The 26,134-nt window shown below is 45.1% G+C and overlaps 1 protein-coding gene across 1 annotated transcript in view; it reads left to right on the forward strand.

Annotated features, from left to right (window-relative positions):
- NTRK3 (neurotrophic receptor tyrosine kinase 3) overlaps window positions 1–26,134 on the forward strand; it is a 587,560-nt gene that overhangs the window by 143,576 nt on the left and 417,850 nt on the right. The window contains exon 4 of the mRNA XM_042781682.1: window positions 17,973–18,007. Coding sequence (XP_042637616.1) covers window positions 17,973–18,007 — 35 coding nt within the window. The remainder of the gene's footprint in view (window positions 1–17,972; window positions 18,008–26,134) is intronic.

Genomic DNA, 26,134 nt, shown 5'->3' on the forward strand with positions numbered 1-26,134 from the left:
TTGAGCCACCAGCCTTCTGGTTAGCAGTCAAGTGCCTTAGGTACTATGCTACCAGAGCTCCTCAGAGAGAGAACTATCTCAAGGAAATGGCTTATATGGTTGTAGAGACTAGCAAGTCCCAAGTCTGTGGTCATACATCAGACTGGAGGCTTCTTCTGACTCATGTAGGTGCAGGGGTTGACCAATTCAAGATTATCAAGTTAGATGTCAGGCTGCTGGTTGTGGAGACTGATAAATCCAAGATCATCAGCAGGTAAGATGGCATGCTGCTGGTCACAGGCTGTAGGGGTTAATGAATCCCAAGGTCCGCAGACAATACACAGGCTGCTGGCTCAAATCCAGAGAAATAGAGGTCAGATGATGCTGAGCCAGATGCAGAATTCAGATAGAGCAAAAAGCTAGGAAGCTTTGCCAGAACATCCATATAGATTGGATGCAGGCCACACCTCTGAGGAAGCTGCCTTTCAACTGATTGGCTGCTCCTAGCAGATCATCATGAGGGATGAATACCTCATCTGCCAAACCACTGAGAATCATGACCCAGCCAAGTTGTTGCATAACCTTAACCATCACAATTGCCTTATCAACATTGTATATCAGATAATGTGTATCAGAATGAAATGTTGCTTAGTCCTGCATCATCTTCATGATCATTGGCAAGTCTGAGTTCATTATTATGACTATTACGTAGGACCTGCCAACTTAGGGGACTCATCTTCCACCATTCTGTCAGACAGTATTCTGTTGTGATTCATAAGGGTTTCATTGGCTGATTTTCAGAAGTAGATCTCCAGGCCTCTTTTCCTACCTCTTAGTCTGGAAGCTCTACTGTAGCCTGTCTACCATGGATGACTTTGCTGCTATTTGAAATTCTGGTGGCATCGTAACAACACACAAGGCACCACAGTACGACAAACTGAAAAACAGGTGGTGGGGATTCTCTAAACGAATGGCTAAGCCATTTACTGTACCTGGCTGACCTCCTTATGGGCTGCAGATTGGGGGCAGCTCCCCAGATGCACTATGAAATCCACCAAATTGTTCGAGTCAGACCTGAAATCCACCTTTGCAAAGCTATTCCTCTCTCCCTTATGTTCAGTATCCTTGTGGGCAAACACTGTTGTTGTATACTATGGAGTTGATTCCAATTCATACAACCCCATATGACAGAAAAGAACTGCCCCATTGAGTTTTCTTGACAGTAACGTTTATGGAAGCAGATTGCCTGGTTGTGAGAAAGATTCCAAAACCAAACCAAACTCACTGCCATTGAGTTGATTCCTACTCATAGTGATCCCCATAGGGTTTCCAAGGCTGTAAATCTTTACAGAAGCAGACTGTCTCATCTTTCTTCTGTGGAGCCACTTGTGGGTTCAAACCAAGACACCAGAGCTCATGTTTTCTTAATATTAAGTGCATATTTGAAGAAAGAATGAATGAGGGGGTAAGTGAATGGGTGCAGAAAGCATGCACTTTGGAGGTGGACAGACTAGACTGTGAACTCCAACTTTGCCAACTCTTTAACTTTGTATTCTTGGCCAAGGAATTGAATCTCAATATCTTTACCCAGATGAAGCTCCGGTGGCGTAGTGCCTAAGGCATTTGACTGCTAACCAGAAGGTTGGTGGTTCAAACCCACCTGCCACTCTGTGGAAGGAAGATGGGGCAATCTACTTCCATAAAGATTTACTGCCTCAGTGACCACTGGGGGTCACAATGAGTCAGAATTGACTTGATCACAGTGAGTTTTGTTTTAGGTTTTGGTATCTTTACCCAGAGCATCTCATCTCACAGAGGTTTTGTGAAGATTAAAAGATAGAGTGAACATAAAGCACCTACTTTATTGGCTGTGCATAGTGTTGTTGTTTGTTGTTTTGTGCCATCGAGTCGGACCCGACTCATAGTGACCCCTCCATGGGTTTCTGAGGCAGTATCACTACAGAAGTAGATTGCCCCATCTTCCTTCTGAGGAGTGGCTGGTGGATTTGAACTGCCAGCCTTCTGGTTAGCAGTCAAGTGCCTTAGCCACTATGCTACCAGAGCACTATAAATGCTACATTTTCCTCTCTGGCAGCTGTTTCAAAGGTTGGCTCATGTTAAAGGGACCCAGAAGCCCAAGTACTGAACAGGTGGATGTGGGACTTCTCTGGGATTCTGAGACTCTGGAGAAATTCTGACCCAGTCTATAGGGATACCAGAAGCCCAATGAACAAAGCAGTGGGAAAGTTGTCTTGGAGAGCTGGCTGGAGGCCAGCAGAGCCCTTCCTAGGCTTCCAGGACCCCTAAGCACCCATTGATGCCTACTTCAGCCCTGAGTCCTGCTCCTTTTTCTAAGCAGATGTTTCTCCTTGATTTTGGCTATCTTTCCACCTTAGAATTTACATCTGCATTTTTTAAAATTTCGTTGAGCCTTGAGATTTTTTCATGATCTTGAAGCTTCTTCCCAGAATTACTCCCATCCTGTTTGCCTCTGATAAAATGTCAGTTTGTTCAGACAGAAGGGTTTGAATTCTCAAGAGGCACTCACATACTCTTCATGGACTCTGTCTTTCTCTGCAAGATGATGGTCTATTTGGATGGGACTATATCCGTCTTGACTGAGCTGGGGTCCTTTCTTCCAACTGGAGTTACCTGGCATTGAGTTAGGTGTCATCTCAGCTCATTTGAATTCCAGAGTGATGAGGGCCCTGGTAGGATGGGAACCTGCATGAGGTCCTCAGCATCCAGTCTTCAGAGCCCAAGCCCCAAAGGTGCAGATGCCTGGTTCTCTTGCTGCCCTTGTGTCCTGGTGATGATCAGCATGTTGTTACAAGGAAGTATTAATCGTGCAGACCTGTCTCCTTTAGATAACTAGCAGGTGACCATCTCCTTACTACTTCTGTTTCCTCATCTTTAACATGAGTCCAATTCTGTTGTCATCACCTGCACCCCATAGGGTTATCAGTTGTGAGGATTGAGTGAATGATGTTGGGAAAGAACTTTGACAAGTGTAGAACCTGAGCATCTGACAGGATACTTAGGGGCTGCTATGTCCTGTGATGCTTCAGGTGGGTTTAGATGGTGTTATGTTTCTGAATCTCCTTGTCAAGCTCTTGGGAGCTCGGTGCTCAAGAGCAGATGCTGATGTGGGATGCAATGAGCCAATCCCATCAAAATGTTTGACTTTTGGAAAGCTTGACCAAATCACTTTATCTTCTTGGGCTTTGGCTAAAAATGGAAGCGAAAATGCAATTCTGTCTTATTTGAAGATCAAGTTAAAGATTTTTTTAAAAGAATTATACTGATGCAAATGATATCAGCCTCATCCCCTGAGACAAACACCCCCTCTCTCCTGAGCCTGGCATTTAATCATTGTCGTTTTTGTGCCTTAAAGTCTACTCACAATGGTTCTTCAAGTCATAGGATGCTTTCCTGAGATATGAATCCTTTACTTCCCTCTAAGACAATTTATTGAGGTCTTATTCTATCCCAGGCAAAGATGAAAAGGTGAATTATGTTTGGGTCTTTGGCTTTAGTGAGATAGTCTGGGGGCACTGGAAGGAAACAAAGAGACAAAGTACAATTACTGTACAATGTGATGAGTACTCAGGGATCTTTGGGAGCACCTAGCAAAGTTAGGGAATGTATCCATGGGGAGGGAAGGATTGTGGCAGGATAGGCTTCCTGGGGTGATGAGTATTTGAAACCTGAAGGTGGGGGGAGGAAGTGGTGGTGGTGGGCCTGGTGAGGGCTGTTCCTGGCAGAGGAACCATATACTGAATGCCCAGAGGCTGGTGTGTGTGTGTGTGTGTGTGTTGTGTGAAAGAGAAACTATGGCACGTTTGTGGGATCCCAGGATCCCCGCTGAACCTGGAATCAGGCTGAACCTGGAATCATCCTGCCCTGTGGCCCCCAAAGTAGGTAGCACAGAATAGAATCTTTCTTTTCAGCCACCCTGTCTCCTAGGTCAGTCCATGACCTGAGAATCCTCTCACTAAGACAATAATGCTTTGAGGAGCTGTTCATGTCAGGGACAATCTGTGCTGAAGGGAGGTTCAAGGCTGCAGAAGGACTAAAAAAAAAAAAAACCTCACTGCTGTGGAGTCGGACCTGACTCATTGCATCCTCATCCACAGGGTTTCCAAGGCAGTATCACTATGGAAGTAGATTGCCCAACCTTCCTTCCAAGGAGTGGCTGGTGGGCCCTCCATTTTATGCCCTTTGACTTTCAAACTGCAGGAGTCTGATGCCTCTACACCTTCCAGAGGGAGGTCTTGGTACTTCTTCACCAAGGGCCCCAGTCTCTTTTACAGGTTCCTAAAGGCCAGTACATCCTGAGGGTTCTCTCAATAGCTCCCACTCCTCACCATATTCATTTTCCATGCATCTGGTAAAGAGCTTTTCTAAATATTTCAGTCTGATCACACCACTCCTAAATGTGCCTCTGATGCTCATGGGACAAGAGCCAGACTTCTTGCTGTTGTCAATGAGTGTGCAACCTATCCAGAGACCTGGAGGGTAGGAACCAGGTGGGAGAGATGTGAGACCAGCCTCAGGATTGATCCCACCAGTCCTTTGCCCACGTCCCCCATGGTATCTCCTTTCAGGCTCTCTGCTTGCCTACACTGTGCTCCTCTCAGCACCTCCAACGTGCTGTGTACCACTCACTTCTGGCCTTTGCTTGCGCTGTTCCCTCAGTCCAAAAATCTTCTATTCAGCTTCCAACTCTATATAGTGCCTGCTGTTCAAGTTTTAAAAGGATCCCTAGTGATGCAATAGTTAAGCACTTGGGTGCTAATCAAAAGGTTGGTGGTTTGAAGCCACCAGCCACTCCACAGGAGAAAAGACCTGACAATCTGCCCTTGAAAAGATTACAGCCTAGGAAACCCTATGGGGCAGTTCTACTCTGTATATAGGGTTGCTATGAATTGGAATTGACTCAATGGCACCTAACATCAAGTTTCAAGGAGCCCTGGTATTGCAATGGTTAAGTGCTTGGCTGCTAACTGAAGCATCGGCAGTGAGAACACACCAGCTGCTCCTTGGGAAAATGATATTGCAGTCTGCTTCCATAAAGATTACAGTCTTGGAAACCCCATAGGGCAGTTCTATTCTTTCTTTCATAATTTCTGTGAGTCAGAATTGACTTAATAGCAATGAGTATTCAAGTTTCAGCTCAAGGGTCAGTTGAAACCATCCATGGTCCTTCCTCTCCCATAGGAGCTATTCCTCTGCCACTCTTTTAGGTCCCTCTTCTTTCCTTTTATTGTACTTATCCCAATAAGTATACATTTGGTTTTAATAATTATAAGTGTAATTATATAGTCATGTGATTAAGTGATTTCCATCTTCCCTATTGGACTGAAAACTTTTTGCAGAAAAAGCACTAACCTTCTTTCCTTTACCACATTATGCAGAAGAATGAACAAATTAGTCTTAGAAGAAATACAACTAGAGACTTTGACTCTCTTACTTTGGACACATCATTAGGAAAGGCTAATTGCTAGAAAAGGACATCATACTTGGTAAAGTACAAGGTTAACAAAAACAAGGGAAACCTTCAGTGGAATGACCACAACAATGGATTCAAATATACCAATGATCATGAAGATGGGACAGGACCAGACAATGTTTTGTTCTGTTATACATAAGGCCACAATGAGTTGGAGCCAACTCTGTGGCAACGAACATCAACAAAGCTGAATCTTGGGCAAGCTCTGGTACATGGTAGGCAGAATTGTGTGTTAGTGGATGAGTAAATAGATGACTGGGTGGATAGGCTGGGTGATCATCTGTTTCCCTTTTACTCAATGGATAGGTATCAGATGCAAAGATATCCTCTGAGCTGGCTAAAACCACAGGGCAAATAGAAAGTTGAATTGTGCCTTTGAGAGACTGAACAACCTCTGTGATATGAGTTGAGCCTTGTTTCATACTGTGTCAGTGCCTCTCAGAACCAAGTCCTCACAGGATTAGGGAGAATGACCTCATCACCCACTCATTACTCACCCCAGTGCCTCCATCCAAGAGTAAAATGGCACCTTGGTGCTCTTGCCCTGACCTACATTTGGGAAGCTCAGCTGTGCCCCCACAGTGTGGGCAGCCCACCTCCTCCAGGAGACACTGGGGCTACCCCTTTCTGCGCCAGCTGTCTTCTGTACTCAGGAGCCTCTGCCTGCTTCAGGAATGGCGATATTTGCAAAGAGCAACCGTGTGCTCCTTATTTATTGTGCAGAAAAGAAAACAAATTAAGCCCTTGTAATTATACAGTCAGGCATGTTCTTAAGTAAAGCTTAAGCAGTCAGAACTCCATTTAGAATGTTAATAATTGCAGTCCTCAGCCTTGTTCCCAACAGCTTTCTCTTTTTACACTCTTCCTCTCTCCTTCCATCTATCTTTTCTCCTCTTCTCCTTTGTCTTCCTCATTGGTGCTTGGACCTCAGCAATCCTTGGAAAGCCTAGCTGGGTGTGATTGGTCGTACCTCTGAGACCATAGTGCACTCTTCAAAAAACATTAACAGCATTTATTAAATGATTTAATGGGCATGAGGTGGTGCTGAGATTTTCTTGCTCTGCCACTATTTTTTTGGTTAATCATTGAGAAGTAGCATAGTGTTTGTTGCCTTTGAGGACACAAGCATTAGAGTCAGTGAGAGCTGGACATATTCCCAGCCTGGCTAATGACCAGCTGTGACACTTTGGTCAAGTCATCTAATCTCTTTGAGCTGGTTTTTCCCTCAGGCGATGAAATCATCCTACTCTTAGGGATGTCTTGAGAATTGGATAATACATTGGAAGTTCTGACACACTGTTGTTGTCAGTTGAATCAATTGAATGGGTCCCTGACTCATGGCAACCCCATATATAATGGACAGTTGTGATCCACAGGGTTTTCATTGGCTGATTGTTGAAAGTGGATCACCAGGCAGTTCTTACTAGTCTGTCAGTCTGGAAGCTCTGCTGAAATCTGTTCAGCATCATAGCAGCATGCAAGCCTCTACTGACAGATGGTGATGGCTACACATGAGGTGCATTGGCCAGGAATCAAACCTGGGTCTCATGCATGGAAGGTGAGAACTCTACCACTGAACCACCATTGCCTCATCCTGGCACATAATAAGTTCCTTATATATGTTAGGTCTTTTCGGTAGCTCTAGGTTGGGTTCTTGGTCATACTATAATTTTATGGGGTTTCTTTCCCTCCTTGTTTTGGGCTCATATTTTATTGATATCCCTAGAACATGTCAGGTCCTTATGGCATCTTATGAAGTCTGCCTGAGCACCTGGGAAATGAATGATGTGTCCATTTGGGAGAACGTAGCGTGGGAGTGGTCAGTAACACTGCATAGCACACAGTGTTTCTTTTCATTACTAAGGGCCAATTCCCTGAGCCATATGCTGTTGCAACCAACATTGCTGTAACTACCAGTTGATGGTGAGTGGACTCTGATTCATGACAAATCCAGATACATCAGAGTAGAACTGTGCTCCATAGGGTTCTCAGGGTCTGATTCTTTTGGAAGTAGATCACCATGCCTTTCTTCTGAGGCACTCTGTGTGGACTCAAACATCTAACCTTTTGGTTAGCAGCCAAGTATGCTAACTTTGCACCACCCAGGAACTTCAACATTGCATTTTATAAATCCCTTCTCAAAAGTATCATCTCATTTAATATGCAGTATGAAAGTACGGTAGCAATTACTATCATCTCCATTTTATTGCTTAGGAAACTGAGAGAGTGAACATATATGGAGTAACATATATGGGCCCAGGTCTAGATTCCAAGTTATATGTCTTTTTTGCTATACTGGCTGTTTCGTAGTCATTGACAGCACTAGGGGGAAGATGTGCCTGATTTCTGTACCTTTGGGCCTTGAAGCAGCTCCAGGACTTTGGATGGGTCAGTTACCACCTTGCTCTTTCTTTTACTTTTCTTTCTTGTGACATGAGAAACACCCAACAACCTTGGTTTTATTGGTGATATTACACTATTTGGGTCATTGCCAGAAAAGAACTTGGAAGTGGTTGGAAAACATTCAAATATTGATAGATTTGAAATCTATTTTAGATGATTTGGTGGATAATGCTATGATGGGCCCTGTTAAATGCCCATCTAAACAGGTACTTCATAAATGTTTCCTTGTGGCCAGCATTGTGACTTGGAGGGGTGTGGGGTGGACAAATGATGGTACTGAGGCAGGGCTTGGTCCAGATAGAATTGGAATGTTCAGTCCAGTTGGGGAGAGAAAATTAGCTTGCTTAGACCAGTGGTGCCAATATGCCAGTGTCTACTGGTTGGTGCTGACCATACTGGTCAGGAAGTTTCTTACATTACAGGGATGCTTGGGAAGGATTCAGGAGGGACATGAATTGTAAATTTCTCCTTGAAGGAAGATTTACAGTATTGCATAGGAAGAGAGAGAAAATTCATGGAGTATGTGTTTATGTGTGTGTGTGTGAAAGCCAGGAGCAAAAGAGAGAGAAGAGATATTTATTGAGCACTGATACTCTGCTAAGTTCTGTGCTATGAACTCTTCCAATGGTAATTCTCCAGTAAGTGGTATTCTTCCTGTTTTACAGATGAGGATTCTGGGGCTCAGAGAGGTTATGTAACTTGCCCAAGGTCATTCAACTAGTGAGTGGTGGAACTGGATTCATATCCATCAAGGACTGTTCCAGAGCCCTTGTTCTTTCCATTCTGTCATGGTGAAAAGGCCAGTTTACCTCTCTCAGGGTGGTTAGGACCCCAGCTCTCCTGAAAGAATATTGAAAAATTGTTTCTTCTTGGCTGGGAAACTGGTGTCTCACCACCACTATTTTTGCTTACCCAACTCTCAGCTTCCATGTTTCCCTCCCTGGGGATTCAGTACCATGGCCAGAGCCCAGGATGCCCTCCTCCTGTTCTGGGCACAGTGAGCTGTGAACAGCTCTCCAGAGAGAGGCTCCCAGCCACTCTGGCCCCTTCATCTCCACTCTAGCATCACCACTGTTGCTGGGGCTTTGCTCTTAAGCAAATGCTGCTGGGGTATGTGTGAGTAGCTGAGCACATGTGGTGGACAGGTGGCTGTCCTCTGTTTGCTAGCCTGCCTGGTGGGATCCATGTGTACATAAGAGAGAGGGAGGTTGTAAGAAAGACCTGCTCCTCCACTCCCACCCTCCCACCCACCCACCACACTCTGCCCCCAGACCCAAGCCAGAGGGGAGGAAGGCTGTGATTTGTGGTTTTGATTGCTGTGGACTGAGCAGCTGGCTAGGGCCATGAGGTTCCCAAGGGAACTAAACTGGGGTGATGTTCTTCCTCCCAGGACTAAGTTCCCAAGCTCTGTTGTCTGGGGTTGTTATGTCCTTCCTTCCCTCTATCAAGCCAATTATTTTTCTGTTGAAGGGAGCCTTGAGCAATGGGTTTGTCATGTACTTTGTTATAGTAATAGGCAGAGGAAAGATGTTGGGAGAAGAACCACAGAGGTGGCTTAGTTATGATACTGGTGAGTTTGTTTTTAATGATAATGGGCCTTCTTCATTCTTGGAAGGTGTGTTAGACTGGGTTCTCTAGAGAAACAAAACCAGTAAAGCTTATATATATAGAGAAAGAGAAATTTATCTTAGGAAAATGGCTCACACACTTATAGAAACTGGCAAGTGCCAAGTTCTTGGATCAAACGTCAAGCTGGAGGCCTTTCCTGACTCACGCAGCTGCAGGGGCTGAGGAGCTCAAAGTTGGCAGGCAGTGTACTGGCTGTTGACTCCAACAAATGATGAACTCAAGATCTCCAGGCCGAATTGTGGATTGTTCACTCACAGACAGTTGTAGGCAGCACAACAGAATCCTGATCCACAGAAGAGTGTATCTTTTCCCAAGATGTCCATAAATATACTGGAAGCAGGCCACACCCATAGGGAAACTCCTTTCAATGGATTAGCTGCTCAAAACATATACATCTGATCCCATCATTGGAATGACCTACATCACAATTGCTTAAACCACACAGAATTGTGGTTCAGCCAAGTTGACACACAGCTCCAACTATCACAGAAGGCTTGGCCTTCTATTGCCCAATTCTGCAAAATGCTCGGGAAAAGCAGTGTTCATTACTACGCCCCATGGCCTCGCTCCTGCTGAGACCTGGCAGAATCCTGGATAGGGCAAAATGAAGTTCCTAATTGGAAATCAGTGTAGATTTGGGCTTACACATGGGTGCACACTGAAGTGACATGACTAAAGGTGTGGACTTTGGAATCAGACACAATGGATTCAGGCCCTATTTTAACATTACCAGCTTTGTGACCTTGAACTAACCTCTAAGATGTGGACTCTTCAGCTGTGAAGATGAGGATAAATCATAATAATCATACTGACCTTAAAAGTTGTTGGGAAGATTCAGTGAGCTAATATCTTTTAAGCATGTAGTGATCGGCTACTTACAAGCACTCACTAAATGTCACCCATTGCTTACATTTCTCAGAAAATTATTTCTGTATCCCAATTTTTCTTAGTTTCTTTGCATGATTATTGTTAATGATTCTAGACCATTCCCTTAGCAGGGAGAAATGATTAGCAAGTTAATTAATTGTTTACACTTGTGTTCATAGCTCAAGGTTTTAAATTACATTGAGGTCAGTTACAGTAGTGCTGGTATAAGAAAGAATCAATGGAGTTTGGCACCCTGTTCCATACAGAATTTGTGAAAATCACACCAATTTACCTCCATGCTTTTATTTAACAATGATGGGATCAGGGTACAAGCTCTTTACTTTGCTTTATGAAAAGAACCATAAGCAGAAACACAACTTACAAATCATAATGTTGTGGTAAGGATCCCTGGGTTGGGCAAATGGTTAAGAGTTGGACTGGTAACTGAAAAGTGGGCAGTTCAAATCCACCCAGAGGTACTTCAGAAGTAGGGCCTGGTGATCTGCTTCTGAAAGGACACTGATTTGAAAACGCTGTGGAGTACCGTTCATACTCTGACACACATGGCATTGTCATGAGTTGAGGTCAACTCAGTAACAGCTAACAACAGCAACATGTTATGGTCATCCTTGGGAATGCCAGCCTTTGTCTGAGCTCAGGTACCTTTGTGCCCTTTCACTCTGGTCTCCCTCTTGTGTCTGTTAGTCTCTCAGTGCAAAGTGCCTTGTCTCTATAGACAAATGCCCTCCCACTCCCAGTTTGTATTAGATCCTCAGACAGCCTCAGATCCTCAGAAGAAGACAAAGAAACAGCTCCTTAAGAATCTACAAGGGGTTGGGTGGGGTGGGGTTTGGCTCTGAGTTCTACATATTCAATATGAGATAAGAGTTCTTATCTCTTCTCTTCCTTGCTCGAGTCTCTGGATTCTGCCAGGTCTCAGCAGGAGCGAGGCCATGGGGCGTAGTAATGAACACTGCTTTTCCCGAGCATTTTGCAGAATTGGGCAATAGAGGCCAACAGACAGTGCATGGTATGAATTACAGACAACAGTGGTGTAATGACATTGTTTGGTGAATAAATTAAAGCCCTGAGTCATGAGGGCAATAAAAGAGAGGGAGCAGGAGAAGTGTAATTAAAAGGAGAAAAGAGATGTTTTCAGCTGACATTGGAAGTGAGATAAAGGTGGGGGTGGGGTAGGTGGAAGGGGGCGGCCCACCCCTTCTCATGGCTGGAGCTCAGAAGAGAGGGCATGGCTGTTACTGGCAGCCAAGGAAGGTGATAAAGGGGGGCAACACTTGTAAAAGCAAGGAGGAGAGAGTGATTACTTTGAGAATTTGAGTGGAAGCAAAGCTGCATGGGCTTTGGGACAAAGGTTGGAGCTTTGAGTCCACCCAGAGTAGCCTCAGAAGAAAGGGCTGGGCATCTTCTTCCAAAAAATCAGCCATTGAAAACCTTCTAGAGCACAGTTCTAGTCTGACACACATGGGGTCACCATGAGTCAGAATTTATTTGATGACAACTGGTTCTGGTGCTGGTTAGATCTTGAGCTCTGCAGTAATTGAGAATAATCTGGAGTGGGAGAATTCTATGTAAAGACAGATGAGATCCTGGGGAACAGGGGTAGGACTGGTTCTCCATGGTTTCTTGTATCTCCAGCTCTGAGCTTTCTTGCAAAATGCCTTTTGATTTGTCCTTTTCAGGGATTGGAAGTACCTCAAGGCATTTTGGAGCAAGGGGATCTATCCTGGGCCAGTTGGCATGTGTGGATATGGGGTTATGGCCAGGCTCTCTGCATCTCACCATCCTATGGTGCAAGAGAGGGTTCAAGGCAATGAGAAGGTTCAGATTCTGAGCCCCAAGCAAACAACTTTAGACAGACTTCCTTCCCAAGTTTCTTTGGCAAAAATAGTGAAGAACAGGTTTCCACAGAGGACCATGTCTTACTCATCCCATGGACTCAGTGCCTAACACTGCTCAGTGTGGGACAGATGCTAAATTAATGTTCGATGAATGAATGAGTGAACTAAACCAAAAAACCAAGCTCACTGCCATTGAGTCAATTCCGACTCATAGAAACCCCCATAAGGTTTCCAAGACTGTAAATCTTTACAGAAGCAGACTGCCTCATCTTTCTCCCATGGAACAGCTGGTGGGTTTGAACTTTCAACCTTTTGGTTAGCAGGTGGAGGTGCTAACCACTACACCATCAGAGTTCCTTGAATGAATGGACAGTGCTTTTCAATACAGAGAATACTTAGATGGTACTAAAGTTTACTTAAAGTTTATTTAGAGAATTTGCTTATCTCTTGTTTGCTGCTGTAAACTAGTATATAGAAGAATGCATAGCACATAGTAATGAGGCAATCATATAATTTACTGCCAAACTGTCAATAACTACATGTTATTATAATTTAGGTGAATGTTTATAGAGCAAACTGGAATGCTTTCTATAGTACAAAGGAGAGATGGGATTCCAGGGCAACAGGTGTGAACTGAGACTGTTCTGGGGAAATCAGGATGAGTGATGATCACCTGCAGTCAGTATTAATTGAATGAAATGATCTTTTGTCCTTGTTGTCATTTGGTACCATCGAGTCATTTTTGACTCATAGCAACCCTATGTACAACACAATGAGACACTGCCTGGTCCTGCACCATGCTCACAATCATTGTGTTTGAGCCTGTCATTGTAGTGACTGTGTCCTTTGAGCTATCTGAAGAAGAATGAAAGTTTTAGGGGCTTTGTCTACTTTTGGCCAAATTATCTCCATTAATCCCTGGCACATTCAACAAATATTTACTGAGCACCTACTATGTATGAGGTATTTTGCTAGGCACCAAGGCTACAAAGAGACAGAAAAAAGCTCTGCTTTTAGTCTTTTTTTTTTAAATTTTATTTTGATTTGGGTGAAGATTTACAGAGTAAATTCACTTTTCATACAGCAGTTCACATATACTTTGTCTCATGTCATTGACCAAAATTTACAATGCAACAGCTCCCCTCCCACTTCCTCCCCATAGTTACCTCTTCCCAGTGTCCATCCCTCCATACTCTTCTGCGCCCTGAGCTGTCTCCCTGTGCATAAGCAGCCCTTCCTTCTCCCATGATTGTTCTCTCCAGGGTGTGTGTCTACTTGAGGTAAATGTTTAACTCACTTGCCTGTTCTTTGTTTGGCTGGAAACCACAGGTGTGGGTTCTGTTTTTAGTCTTGAGATACCAACTGACTAATGGGAAGGAAGACCATTGACAGATAAATTATTTGGTAGTGTGATTGGTGTTATACTTAAGGGGTGGGCAAATTTCTCTGGGAGCATGTGGGTGGGGAGCATCTGTGGAGAGGGAATTAGGGAAGGCTTCTCAAGAAGGGATAATTCAGGGGAGTCAGTAGTTCAGTTGTGCAATTCTTGCCTCCCATGCTGGTGACCTGGGTTTGGTTTCTGGCCAGTGCACCTCATGTGGAAGTTTGTGGAGACTTGTGTGTTGTTATGATGCTGAACAGGTTTCAGCAGAGCTTCTAGACTAAGATAGACTAGGAAGAAAGGCTTGATGATCTGGGTCAAAAACTCAGCCAATGAATGGTCCATTGTGCATGGGGTTGCCATGAACTGGGAACCAACTGCACAGCAGCTAGCAACAAAAACAATGAAAGATGATTAGGAATTTTCTAGGAATTCCAGGAGTAGCAGCAGAGCCAAGGAAGGCTGTCTAGGGCTGGGATATCACTCCAGATGAACTTGACAGCACCATGTTTCTGTATGTTACGAACAGAATTGCAACCAAGACAAATGGGGCCCTTGACCTCACAGCTCATATGAACTGTTTACAATCAGATATAATGTCATCTCCTCCCACAGGAGGAATTAGGGTGTGAGATGGGAGCTTGAAGGAGGGACACCAAGGCCAGATGTGGGTGGTCTCTTTTCTGGGTGCTGGCTCTCACAGGCACTGGGAGGGAAGAAAGGCTTGGATTGTGAAAGGGAGGCTTGGCGTAGCCCCTTTGGCATTCCTACTCTCACTCAGTGGTGGTGATGGTGTGGGTACCTCTGTCCCTGCCCTCCTTCGTCTGCTGTTGTTGCTTGAGGGTCCCAGGATAGGGAGGAAGAGCTGAGTGTGGGGTGGGAGGCTGCTAGGAAGAGGAGACAGGAAGCCAGAGAAGGAGGAGGGAGCTGGGGCATCTGCCTTCCCATCCAGAGACTTTGAGTGTAATATTAAAAGGTTCCTCATTATTTTCCTTGGAAGAGTTTGCTATCCTGATGATATTAATTATTCTTAAAGGTCAACAGCGCTCTTTCGAATCCCCTTCTGTTCTATCATGTAATCAGTTAATTAATTGGAAACCATTGAGCAGCGTCTGCTGAGTGTGTTGTCTGGTGTGAGTTTTCTTGTTTGCTTGCTCCTGTGGTGCTGGTTCTCTCTCTCTGCCTGTTTTCTTCCAAGGATTTGGAAACTTAAGTTTCCCCGCCCCTTCCCCAGGCAGATCTCCACTTCCTTCACAAGTCAGTTTAGGAGGTGTTATCCTGTTCAGCTTTCTTCTGTGTGAGGCCAAGTAATAATAAAGGAGCCCCTGGGTGGTGCAAATGGTTAAGCATTCCACTACTGATGAAAAGGTTGCTGATTCGAACCCACCCAAACATGCCTTGGAAGAAAGGCTTGGAGCTCTGCTTTGGAAAGGGCACAGCTTTGCAAACCCTGTGAAGCACAGTTCCACTCTGACACACGTAGGGTTGCCATGAATTGGAATAGACTTGATAGTAACTGGTTTGTTTTTGTGGTTTTAGTATTAGTAAAGTTCCTGGGTGGTGAAAACAGTTAATGCGCTTGGCTGCTAATCTATAGGTTGGCAGTTAGAGTCCATACAGAGGCACACTGGAAGAAAGGCCTGGTGATCTTCTGAAAAATCAGCCATTGAAAACGCTAGTTTTCAATAGTACTCTGCCATACGCGGGGTCATCATGAATCAGGATCAATTTGACGGCAGATGGTTTTTCAGTAATCATAGTAGCTTCCATTTCCATTGAATGCCTACCCTATGACACTGTCAGGAATCTTGAATGTATTATTTTATTTAATTCTCACCATCTGCTGGGGTAGAGATTTTGCTCCCTGTTTGCAGAGAAGAGAAGTAGTGCTCAAAGTGGTGAAGTGAACTGTCCAAGAATATAGAAACTGGTTCTGCATCCATGGATTCAACCAACCTTGGACTGAAAATTTTGCAGAGGGAGGGAGGAATTAGGTGCTCAAAGCAATCCCTCAAAGGCTAAGAGAGAGCATAAAGTGCTATTTACACAGCTTTTACACGGTATTAGATATTATAAGTAATCTAGAAATGATTGAAGGAGCTCTGGTGGCATAGTGCTTAAGGCATTTGACTGCTAACCAGAAGGTTGGCAGTTCAAACCTACCAGCCACTCCCTGGAAGGAAGATTGGGCAATCTTCTTCCATAAAGATTTACCACCTCGGAAACCCAAAGGGTTTCATAGCGACATGGGTGGTAATTAACTCGATGGCAGTGCTTTTGGTTTTTGGTTTAGAGATGATTTAAAGTATATGAGAGGATGTGTGTAGGTTATAAACAAGTACTACGCTATTTTGTGTAAGAGATTTGAGGATTCATGGATTTTAGTATCTGTAGGTGGGGAGGGGGACCTGAAACCAATGCCCCATGGATACCGAGAGATGACTATATTCTTGCTTGCTCTATGGTTTGTGCTTAGGAGTACCTAGAGAAGAGACTTGGGTTATTATGGTAGAGCCTTATTTAGGTGCTGCTGATTCATTAGAGGAGTACACAGTTGATGTGAAGGTAGAGCCCCATCTTCCCCAGTCTTTCCTTATGACACTTTCATTTTGCTCTGTCTCTAAAGCCTGATGCAAACAGAGGGAATCCCTCAGCTGCTGGAGGGCAAAGCAGAAGCTGGAAGCAGTGCTTGTGGGTATTTAGCCCCTGCCTATGTCCAGGCCTCCAGCATGATGCCATCATATGGAAAGGCCAACCTGTGCTAGACTCATGAGCAGCTCAGCGTGTTTGCTCAGGCTCAGCTCTCCTGCCTGCCTTGCTCCTGGAGATGGGCCCCAGGATGTCTCCACCTTGGGTGTGGTGTCCTGGGCATAACTGTCCCTGCCTGGGGTCTGGTCTGCAACCCAAGTGGAATATGCAGATCATCTGGATGGAACCTTCTCCACGCCTTTCCCCATGGGCTGCTTGGTGCTAGCAGATTTCCATCCTGTATGACTTTCACACATGGTCCTGGTTAATCCAGGGGTACAGTGGAAACTCTGACTCCATTTCTCCTTGCAGAAACAGTGACTTCCTGTTTTCCCAGGCCTGGGAGTGGGAATGGTTTTCCAATTCTACTTAAGGACAGCCTGTCTTAGTGGTGGTGAAAGGAAGCATGATAATGGGTGTCATTGGGAACATAGGAGATGGGACCCCAAGAACATGGCTCCTGCTGCTGCTAATAAAAACTCAAAAAAAAAAGAAAAAAATAAAAAAAATAAAAATCTTCCTTCCAAGGAGTGGCTGGTGGGTTTGAACTGCTAGCCTTCTGGTTAGCAGCCAAATGCCTTAGGCACTATGCCACCAGAACTCCTGCTGCTGCTAATAACAGGCGTAAAGAGCAGAAACTCTGCAATCAGGCTCCTGGGGGGTCAGTTCTTGGGTCCCCAACACAGCAGCTGATGAGCTAGGGCAAATGACTTCACCTTCTTATGCTGTGATCTCTCCTCAGTAAAGCAAGGATGATAATGATGATGATGATGATGGTGGTAGTGGTAGAGATAATCATGATGATACCCTTCATTGGGTTGTTGTAGTGTTTAAGTGAGTTCTTGCATGTAAAACCATTAAAGAGAGCTGGCACAGAGTAATCACTGTGTGTGTTGCTGTTGTTGTTAGTTACCATTGAGTCAGTGACCCCATGTATAACAGAACAAAACATTGCCTGATCCTGTGCCATCTTGATTGGTGGGATGTTTGAGTCCATTGTTATAGTTCTTGTGTAACTTTCTAACCTGGGGGGGGGGGGGCTTTTCTTCTAGTACTATATCGGACAATATTTTGTTGATCTATTTATTGTGATTTTCATTGACTAATTTTCTCAAGTAGATAGCCACACCTTTCTGCCTCATTGGTCATAATCTGGAAATGCCACTGAAATTTGTCCACCATGGATGACCCTGCTGGTGTTTGAAATACTGGTGAATACCAGTGGCATAGCTTCCAGCTTTATAGAAACATACAAGCTACCACCATACATCAAACTGACAGATGGGTGGTGAACTGTGTGTTTTAGTTACTGCTATTTCTGCCACCTCCACTATCACAGCAGTATGTATTGAGTATCTACTGTGTGTCGAGCACTGTATTGGGCACTTCACATTCATTCATTCGTCTGAATCTTTATGATTACTTTTGTGCTCAAGATGAAGAAACTGAGACCCAGAGAGGTTAAGTAACTTTCTCAGGGTCACAGGACTTAGGAGGATAAGATCTGAGAGTCTAGCCAAGCCCGTGTGGCTGCAAAGCCTGTGCTCTTAACCCCTACAGAGAGGGCTGGGCCCCACCCAAGTGTCTGATTGAGCAGTTTAACAAGCTTAAGAATCACCTGGGGATCCTGTTAAAAATGTACATTCTGATGCAGTACATCTGGAGTGGAAATGCAGGTTCTCAACAGGAGGTCAAACTGGAATGAGCTGGTTTGAAGCTTTGAGGTAGCACTGCCACATCTTTCTCCCAAGGAGCAACTGGTATATTGAAACTGCCCGCCTTTCAGTTAGCAGCTGAACACTTAACCACTGCACCACCAGGGCTCCTAGAGTCCTTCTAAACCAAAACCAAACCCACTGCCATGAGTGGATTCCCACTCATAGAGATCTCCATTGGGTTTCCAAGGTGGTAAATCTATATTTCCACAAAGTCCAGCTAGGGCTCTTTAAATTCCAAGGATCTGTCTGGGAAGGGGAGGGGCAGGAAAGTTTCAAAGGCAGTGGAAGCCCTCTGGCAGCTGTCAGCAAATCCACCCCTGTGTTCTGCTCTGGTTGCCCCAGAGAGTGGCCTCAGTTAACTCTCTGACCTTGCTCGCTGACTCTGTGCTCCCAGCTCCTTCGATAGTCCCTCAGGCTCTGAGCTAAGATCTCTGCTTCTTGGTTCACCCTCTGGCTTCATGGGACCCCCCTTTTTCTGGCAGTGTGGAGTGTGGGTACCCAGCAGGAGGCCCAGGCACAGTTACTTCTCCTCCAGTGGGGTTCTGGCTGTGTGCCCTCAGCCCCTCCCTCTGCTGCCTAGCACCACCCTCTGGGCCATCACTGAGACAGTTCCTCCTCCCCCAGCCCTGCACTTAGCTCTTTCTCTCCCTATCCTGCACCATCTTGGCCATTAACCTCTTAGGCAGCCCCTTCCCTCCTAGCCCTTCAGCTCCAACCTGCCTCCAGCTCCTTTCTCTCTCTGCCCAGGACACTCTTGACCCTCATCTCTTGAGTAGCCCCACCCCTCCAAGTTCTTGGCACCAGTCTTTGGTCCCATTCATTACTGTGGATGCCATTGTGTTGTCATCTTCTCTCTTTCAGCTTGTGCTCTGGCTCTCCCCCCTAAGGCAGCCTAGACCTCCCTCGCTACCCTCTCACTTTCTCTGGTCTCTGGTCCTCCTTCATCCTGCAGGCATCACTAGGCATGGAGTTCAAAAAGTTCTCCTTTCTGGAGGGAACACCCAAGGGTCTCCCTTAAAAGAAGCTCCTGATGGTAAGCCCAGACTCTATATGAAGAGAAATCCACTGTGTTCTCTTGTGAGTGGAACTAACATGGAATTCATCCTGCAAGTTAATGAGGCACTGTGGCTGGCAGAGTCCTCACTTGCTTGTTTTAGTCAATTTCCAAGCCTTTGACAGCCCTTCTCCTGATGGCCTAATGGTACTTCCCAAAGGAAGATCCCCTGTCAACCTTTGAACTGTGTTGCTAACTCCCCGTTCCAGGATAATGATGGCCCTTGCTCTCAGGAGCTCTTACAATAAGCACTTCCCTGGCTCCTGACAAGGTGTCACATTACATCTAGACACATGACCATTTTCTTTTGTCATGTATGTATGATCCTCCAACTTTTCAGGACAGAAGGATTTGATTGGAGCCAAAGTAAACACATCGCATAAGCAAAAGTTTACTAGATCCGTGGTTCTCAAACTGTGGTTCCCCAGCCAGTCACATCAACATCACTTGGGAACAGCATATTGCTGTTAGCTGCTGTTGAGTCAGTTGCTGACTCCTGGTGACCCCAGGCACAATGGAAGGTCCTGTGCCATCCCCATCGGGGTTGCAGATCAGACCGTTGTGATCCATAGGGTTTTTATTGGCTGACTTTTGGAAATAGATCTCCAGGCCCTTCTTTCTAGTCCATCTTTGTCTGGAAGCTCAGCTAAAACTTGTTCAGCATCATAATAACACCCAAGCCTCCAATGACAGGTGAGTGTTGGATATGCATAAGATGTATTGGCAAGAATCTGATAGAGCCTGGTGGAACCACTGAGACTATGGCCCCTACCTGCCTGCCCTTCAGGTCTGGAATTGAACCCCCACCTGTGGCTTCCAGCCAGACAAAAGACAGGCATATGAGTTGAACATGTACCTGAGGTAGATATACTCCTTGGAGAGAACAATCGTGGGAGAAAGAAGGGCTGTTTATGCACAGGGAGATAGCTCAGGGGGCAGGAGTGAATGGAGGGCTGGACACAGGGAAGAGGTAGCTATCGGGAGGAAGTGGGAGGGGAGCTGTTGCATTGGGATAAGTTGTAATCAATGTCGTGAGACAACGTGTGTGTGAACTGCTGTATGGAAAGTGAATTTGCTCTGTAAACTGTCACCCAAATCACAATATATATATATATTTTTAAAAGAGAGAGCCTTAGATTTTCCCCAAAAATGTAGATATCAGAAAGATGACAGATCCACTCAGGTGCCTTGGAAGAAAGGCCTGGCGATTTACTTCTGAAAACAGCCATGGGAAACCCTGTGGAGCACAGTTCTACGCTGACATACATGGAAGCGTCATGAATCAGAATTGACTTGCTGGCAGTTGGCTTGCTTGGCTTAGCGAAAATGGCCAAGAATATGCTTCTTCTAGGTTTGAAGAGCAGCACAGCACCCTGCCCTCTGTCTGCTCCCTGCCAGCCTTCTGTGCTTCTGGATTTTCCCAATCCTGACAATACCCTTGAGCAGTTCTCAAACCTGCCGAGGTATGTGGCCCTGAGCAGTTCTCACACCTGCCTAGGGCTGTGGCACACAGCTATGCTCACCTTGGTTCCTTCCTTTCTCCATAGACCCAGTTTTGCTTCTTGTCAGCAATTGCCTAGTCTCTTGACCTTTCCACAGATGCACTCTGCATTTTGTTTTTGTCTTGTCATTGATAGCTTTTGAGTAAAAAATCAGTGTGATGCCTTGGCCACTTCTCCACATCAGCATTCCTCTGCCAGCACCTCTCCGGGGGCAGTGGGCTGCATTCACCAGGGCAGCGTGCTCTGCCTCTGGGTGGGCTATTGAGAAAATGCCCAAGTCTGGCATGTAGTGCTCACCAAGCTCCAGAGAGAGCTCACATGCTTTCAGGGCAATTAACTTTTGGTTAATTTGTCTAAAAAGAAACTCCCAAGGAGCAGCTCCCCCAGAATAGTCTCAATAACACTCAAGGTCTGCTGAGAAGCAGATGGCATGGAGAAACAAGGCTTATTTTAAGGGCCATTTCTTGGGCCTTGAGGTGTGGTAGAGAGCCAGAATCCATCCATACTGCTGACCTCAGCCCTCTGTGTTAGGGCTGAATTGTCCTGGCCTGGTGGAACTTCAGGCTCTGCGCATGTGCCTGAAGGGTGGGTTGGATTTCAATACCAGCAGAGCCCCAGGGAACTAAGGGCTACCAGCTTCTCTATTATTTTGTTGAACTGCGATTTTGCTGAATTATATCATATTTGAATTCAGGGAGTCATTGCCTGGGCCCCTGAAATCCTCCTGCTGCAGAGAGACTCACACTCTGTCTGATATTTTTCTTAATGGACTTGGGCTGTGGTGGCTTCACTTGGGCTTTGTAGTTACCGGGGCTGGACAGGTAAGGGGAGAGATGCTGTGCAAGCATAATGATGACTTGTGCTTGTTGAGCAAGTGCTCGTGAAGGGCAGGCATTGTGTCAAGTGCTTTCCATGCCCTACCCCATTGAATTTTTACCACAACTCAGGGGCAGGACTTATCATCATCCCCACTTTACAGATGAGCAAACTGAGGAACAGAGAGGTAAAGTAACTTACCTCGAGTCACAGGGCATGGAAGTTGCAGAGGTATAGCACACAGACGCATGTGACACCCAAGAACATGACTTTACCCATCTGCTACACATAGAACCAGAGGTCAGTCACCCCTGTAGCCCAAAGGAAGCTTCCTCATTTGTCCTGGTTTGGGTCTCAGGAAACTTAAGCCATTGCTCTGCTTCTACTACCATCCAGCTGCATTGTCTTGGGATCATCACTTTCCCTTTCGGGTGCCGGTTTTCCTCCCCTGCAATCAGAATCTGGCCCTCTGGGCTTGCTTGGGTCCTGGCTCCAACAATAACTTGCCTAGTGACATGGGGAAGTCTTTTCTTCAGGCTGGGTCTCACTCTGCTCAACCTCCCCATTTGTAAGCCAAGACATGTAGATTGATGGTCTCCACTGTCCCTTCCAGCTGTGAGGTTCAGGATCTGCCCCTCAGTCCTGAGATGTGGTTCGTGCTGACCCTAGGGAAGAGCACTGCTTTGACAGGACAAGGAGGGCTACTGTCTCCCTGTTGCTTGTTTCAGGGACTCCTCCTCTGGCCCTGCCCTGTTAACTCATTTATGTTCTGGCCAGGAGGCTCGAGGTGCAGGACTGGCATTGCCCAGACAGCACGGGACTTAAAGGCTGACCTGAGGAGTGGAATCCACAGCTGGCCTCAGGGATTATCCTTCAGGCTCTTGAAGGGAAGGACCTGAATGTGTTTGCTGAGGAATGGCAACTTCCCATCAAAATAAAAAGAAAATAGAAAGCCTTTTACAGGCAAGGAAGGGTCAAGGAGGCAGAGATTCTCAGACCTTCTGAGATTGATTTTCAATTGGTTTCCTGCTAGACCCAGAATGAGACAGCTGATAGTGGAGACTGTGTGTGAGTGTGTGTATATAGTATGTAGTATGGTATATAGTGTTTGCATATGTATGTGTTGGTATGTGGTGTGTGTGTGTGTGTGTGTGTGTGTAGGTTGTTTCTATATGTGGAGTATGTGTGTAGGGTGTGTGGTATAGTATGTACTTGTGTGTATGTGTGTTTGAGTGTATGTACAAGTGTATATGTGAGTATGTGAATATGTGTATATGTGTGTGTGGAGCATATGTGTCATATAATGTGGGGTATGTGTTTATGTATATGTGTGTGTTTATGTATATATGTGTGTGTTTATGCATGATGTAGTATATATTGTATGTGTGAGTGTGTGTATGTCTGTGGTATGGTGTGTGGTGTGATGTGTGTGTGTGATACCTTCATCATAATGATACCCTCTGGCATAGCTGGCCAGTGGCTGTATGAGTTCACGATAGTGGAGAGGTCAGGCCTCACATGGACAAAATGATGTCCCAGGACAAGTAGATGAGGCAGGGTGGTGTGAGGAGGGCAGAAATATCACCCGATTGGGTGTTAGATTGTCTTTGTTCCTTGGACTTCTTGTCTCTGCTGAGGTCTCTGTGGGAGCCTTTGTTCTTGTGCCATAGTTGCTGAGTATGAAGAGGCACTTCCTTTCAGAAGAGAAGGAGTTCAGATGTCCCTGGAAAGCTGAGGTCAGCTTTAGTTTTCTTCAGATAATCTAGTTTGATGGGACTTCAGCTGAACTTGGTCTACATTTATGGAGCTGCTTCTGTGTTCCAGGTGCTATAAAGAATAGATGTCAAATGGAAAGAAATGGTTCTTGCTTCCAAGAGAAGCAGCCTGATGGGGCATGCCCACATAGCACAGCTGACACTCAAGGCAGGCAGTCTGTGATGGGGGCTGTACCAGAACCCAGGAAAAACACAGAGGAAGAGAAAGGGGTGGGAAAGAAGATTTTAGAGTGAGTGCCACTAGACATATTTAAGCAGACCGTTTAAGCTATGCCTGCAGGATGAGGAACAAGGGCATGAAAGGTGGAAATAGCATCAAGAGTAGTGGTGTGAAGATGGAGCAGATCTAGGAAGCTCTAAGGATGCAGCCAGGATGGTGATACCACTCTGTTCATGTTGCATATTTAGCGTAGTTATGGGAAAGGGAGATGAAGGATGTGAGAGGGAGGTAAATGTGAGAGATTATATTGGAACAGGAAGTTGAAGCCATCTCACGGAAGGACATAAACTTCTAGGGGGAATCTGGACTTGATTGGGTGGGTCCAGCTCTCTGTGCCCACGCCCAGTCTCCATGCGTCTGGCCACAGTCTTTTGCCATCCTCTCAGCACACAGCAAACCCTAGCCTCTCTTTTCCTTCTTATTCTGAGTTTCTCCAGCCAGAGAGGATACTTACTGAAAGCCACTGAGTAATGTAACAGGATAGTTGGGGACAACTGGAGTACTTTTCTTTCCACAAAATAAAGTATGTGATGCTGGATTCTGGGATCTGGAATCTGGGAAACTTGACTTAGTTTTGAAGAACTTATGTTTATACTTTTGTGCATGTTGACTGAGGACCTCAGTCAAAGCTGGGCTTTCACAGATGGGCCAGAGCTGCAGTGTCTAATATGGTGGCCTCTAGGCATCCATGGCTAGTGTGTACTGGAAATCTGGCCAGCCCACATTGAGAAGTGCTGGGAGTGTAAAGTACACACAGACTTCAAAGGCTTAGTAAAGACAGAAAGAAATGTAAAATATCTCATTAATAATTTTTTTATATTGATTAGTTGTTGAATTGATATTTTGGGTTAAGTAAAATATATTATAATTAATTTTACCTCTTTTTACTTTTTGAGTTGTGACTATTAGAAAATTATAAATTGTATATGTCACTTGCATTGTATTTTTGTTGGACAGTGCTGATCTAGACCAAGGATTGGCACACTTTTTCTGTAGAGGAAATATTTTAGGATTTGTGGGCCATACGATCTCTGTAGCAGCCACTCAGGTCTGTCATAAAATGACAGCAGCTTGTATTCATTTCCTATTGCTGGTATAACAAATTATCACAAACTTTGTGGCTTAGAACAACACAAACTTATTGTCTTACACTTCTGTAGATTAGAAGTCCAACAAGAAGTCTCACTGGGCTAAAATCAAGGTGTTGTCAAGGCTACATTCATTCTGGAGACTCTAGGGAAAAAATCAATTTTCCTTGCCTTTTCCAGTTTCTGGAGGCTGCCCAAGAAGCCTTGGTGGCACAGTGACAGGGCTTTGAACCGGTTCATCCTGGTTTGATGCCCTACTGAGAATTTGCATTTCCACCCCAGATATATTGAACCAGAATCTACATTTTAACAAGATATCCAGGTGATTCTTCTTCTTATGTTAAAATGCAGATTTCTATTCAGTATATCTGGGGTGGAAATGCAAAATCTCAGCAGAGGATCAAAGCCACAGAGTAGGGTGGAGTGGGGTGATCAAAGCAGGGGAATGAACCAGTTTGAAGCCTTTTAGCAATAGTTTTAAGCATGTGGGTGCTAACTGAAAGGTCACTGGTTAGAACCCACCAGCAGCTCCATGGGAGAAAAGACCTACTGATCTGCTCCTGGAAAGATTACAGCCTACGGGGCAGTTCGACTCATAGCAACTCCTCCTTGGGTTTCCTGAGAGAAATAGATTGCCCAGTCTTCCTTCTGAGGAGTGGCTGGTGGGTTTGAACCGCCAGCCTTTTGGTTAGTAGTCAAATGCCTTAGGCACTATACCACCAGAGCTCCTTGCTGACCATGGCCTAGACCATTATTTCTCTCAGCATGTTATGTGGATACTGATTTTTCTAGACTCTCCTTAGAGGATGTTGTATGGTCCAATAAGTTTAAAACACTCAGTGGGCCATACTCTTATTTTAGTAAAGGTGTTGAGAAGTTCTCTAGTAAATAAACTTGTTTAACTTTGGAAGGAGCTCTAGTGGTGCAGTGCCTAAGGCATTTGACTGCTAACCAGAAGGTTGGTGGTTCATACCCACCAGCCGCTCAGTGGAAGGAAGATGAGGCAATCTACTTGTGTAAAGATTTACCACCTTGGAAATCCAATCGGGGTTGCTATGAGTCATAATTGACTCGATGTCAGTTTTGTTTTTGTTTTTTTTTTAACTTTGGAGTCTCTCAATGGTGTGCATGGTAATCACTTGGCTGCTAACTGAAAGGCTGGCAGTTTGAATCCACCCAGGAAGAAAGGCCTGGTGATTTCTTTCCAACAAAGCCACAGAAAATCCCATGAAGCACATTTCTGCTCTGACACATGTGGGGTCACCATGAGTTGGTGGTGACTTGATGGCAGCTGGTAAAACTGGTCATTTTATTTAGTATATTTTCAAAGCAATATGACTTTTTGTCCCTTGTGGTACATATTAACATACTTTAGACCTTCTTTTGTCAGGAGCACAGTCTGGGAAACCCTGGCTCAGCCCAGTGCAGGCCATGGAGAAAAGCTGCCTCCAGTCTCCTGATCTTAAGGTCAAGACAGCAGGCACGTCACTTGAGATTTGATTAGAGAAAGCATTTTGGCTTCATTAAAGTTCATTAAATGAGCCATCCAGGGTAATTTAGCTGAATAAAAATGGCTCAAATAG

Source organism: Orycteropus afer, unplaced genomic scaffold, assembly GCF_000298275.1.
Source record: "Orycteropus afer afer isolate SDZICR_OR568_19922 unplaced genomic scaffold, OryAfe1.0 scaffold00150, whole genome shotgun sequence".
Classification (NCBI taxonomy): domain Eukaryota; kingdom Metazoa; phylum Chordata; class Mammalia; order Tubulidentata; family Orycteropodidae; genus Orycteropus; species Orycteropus afer.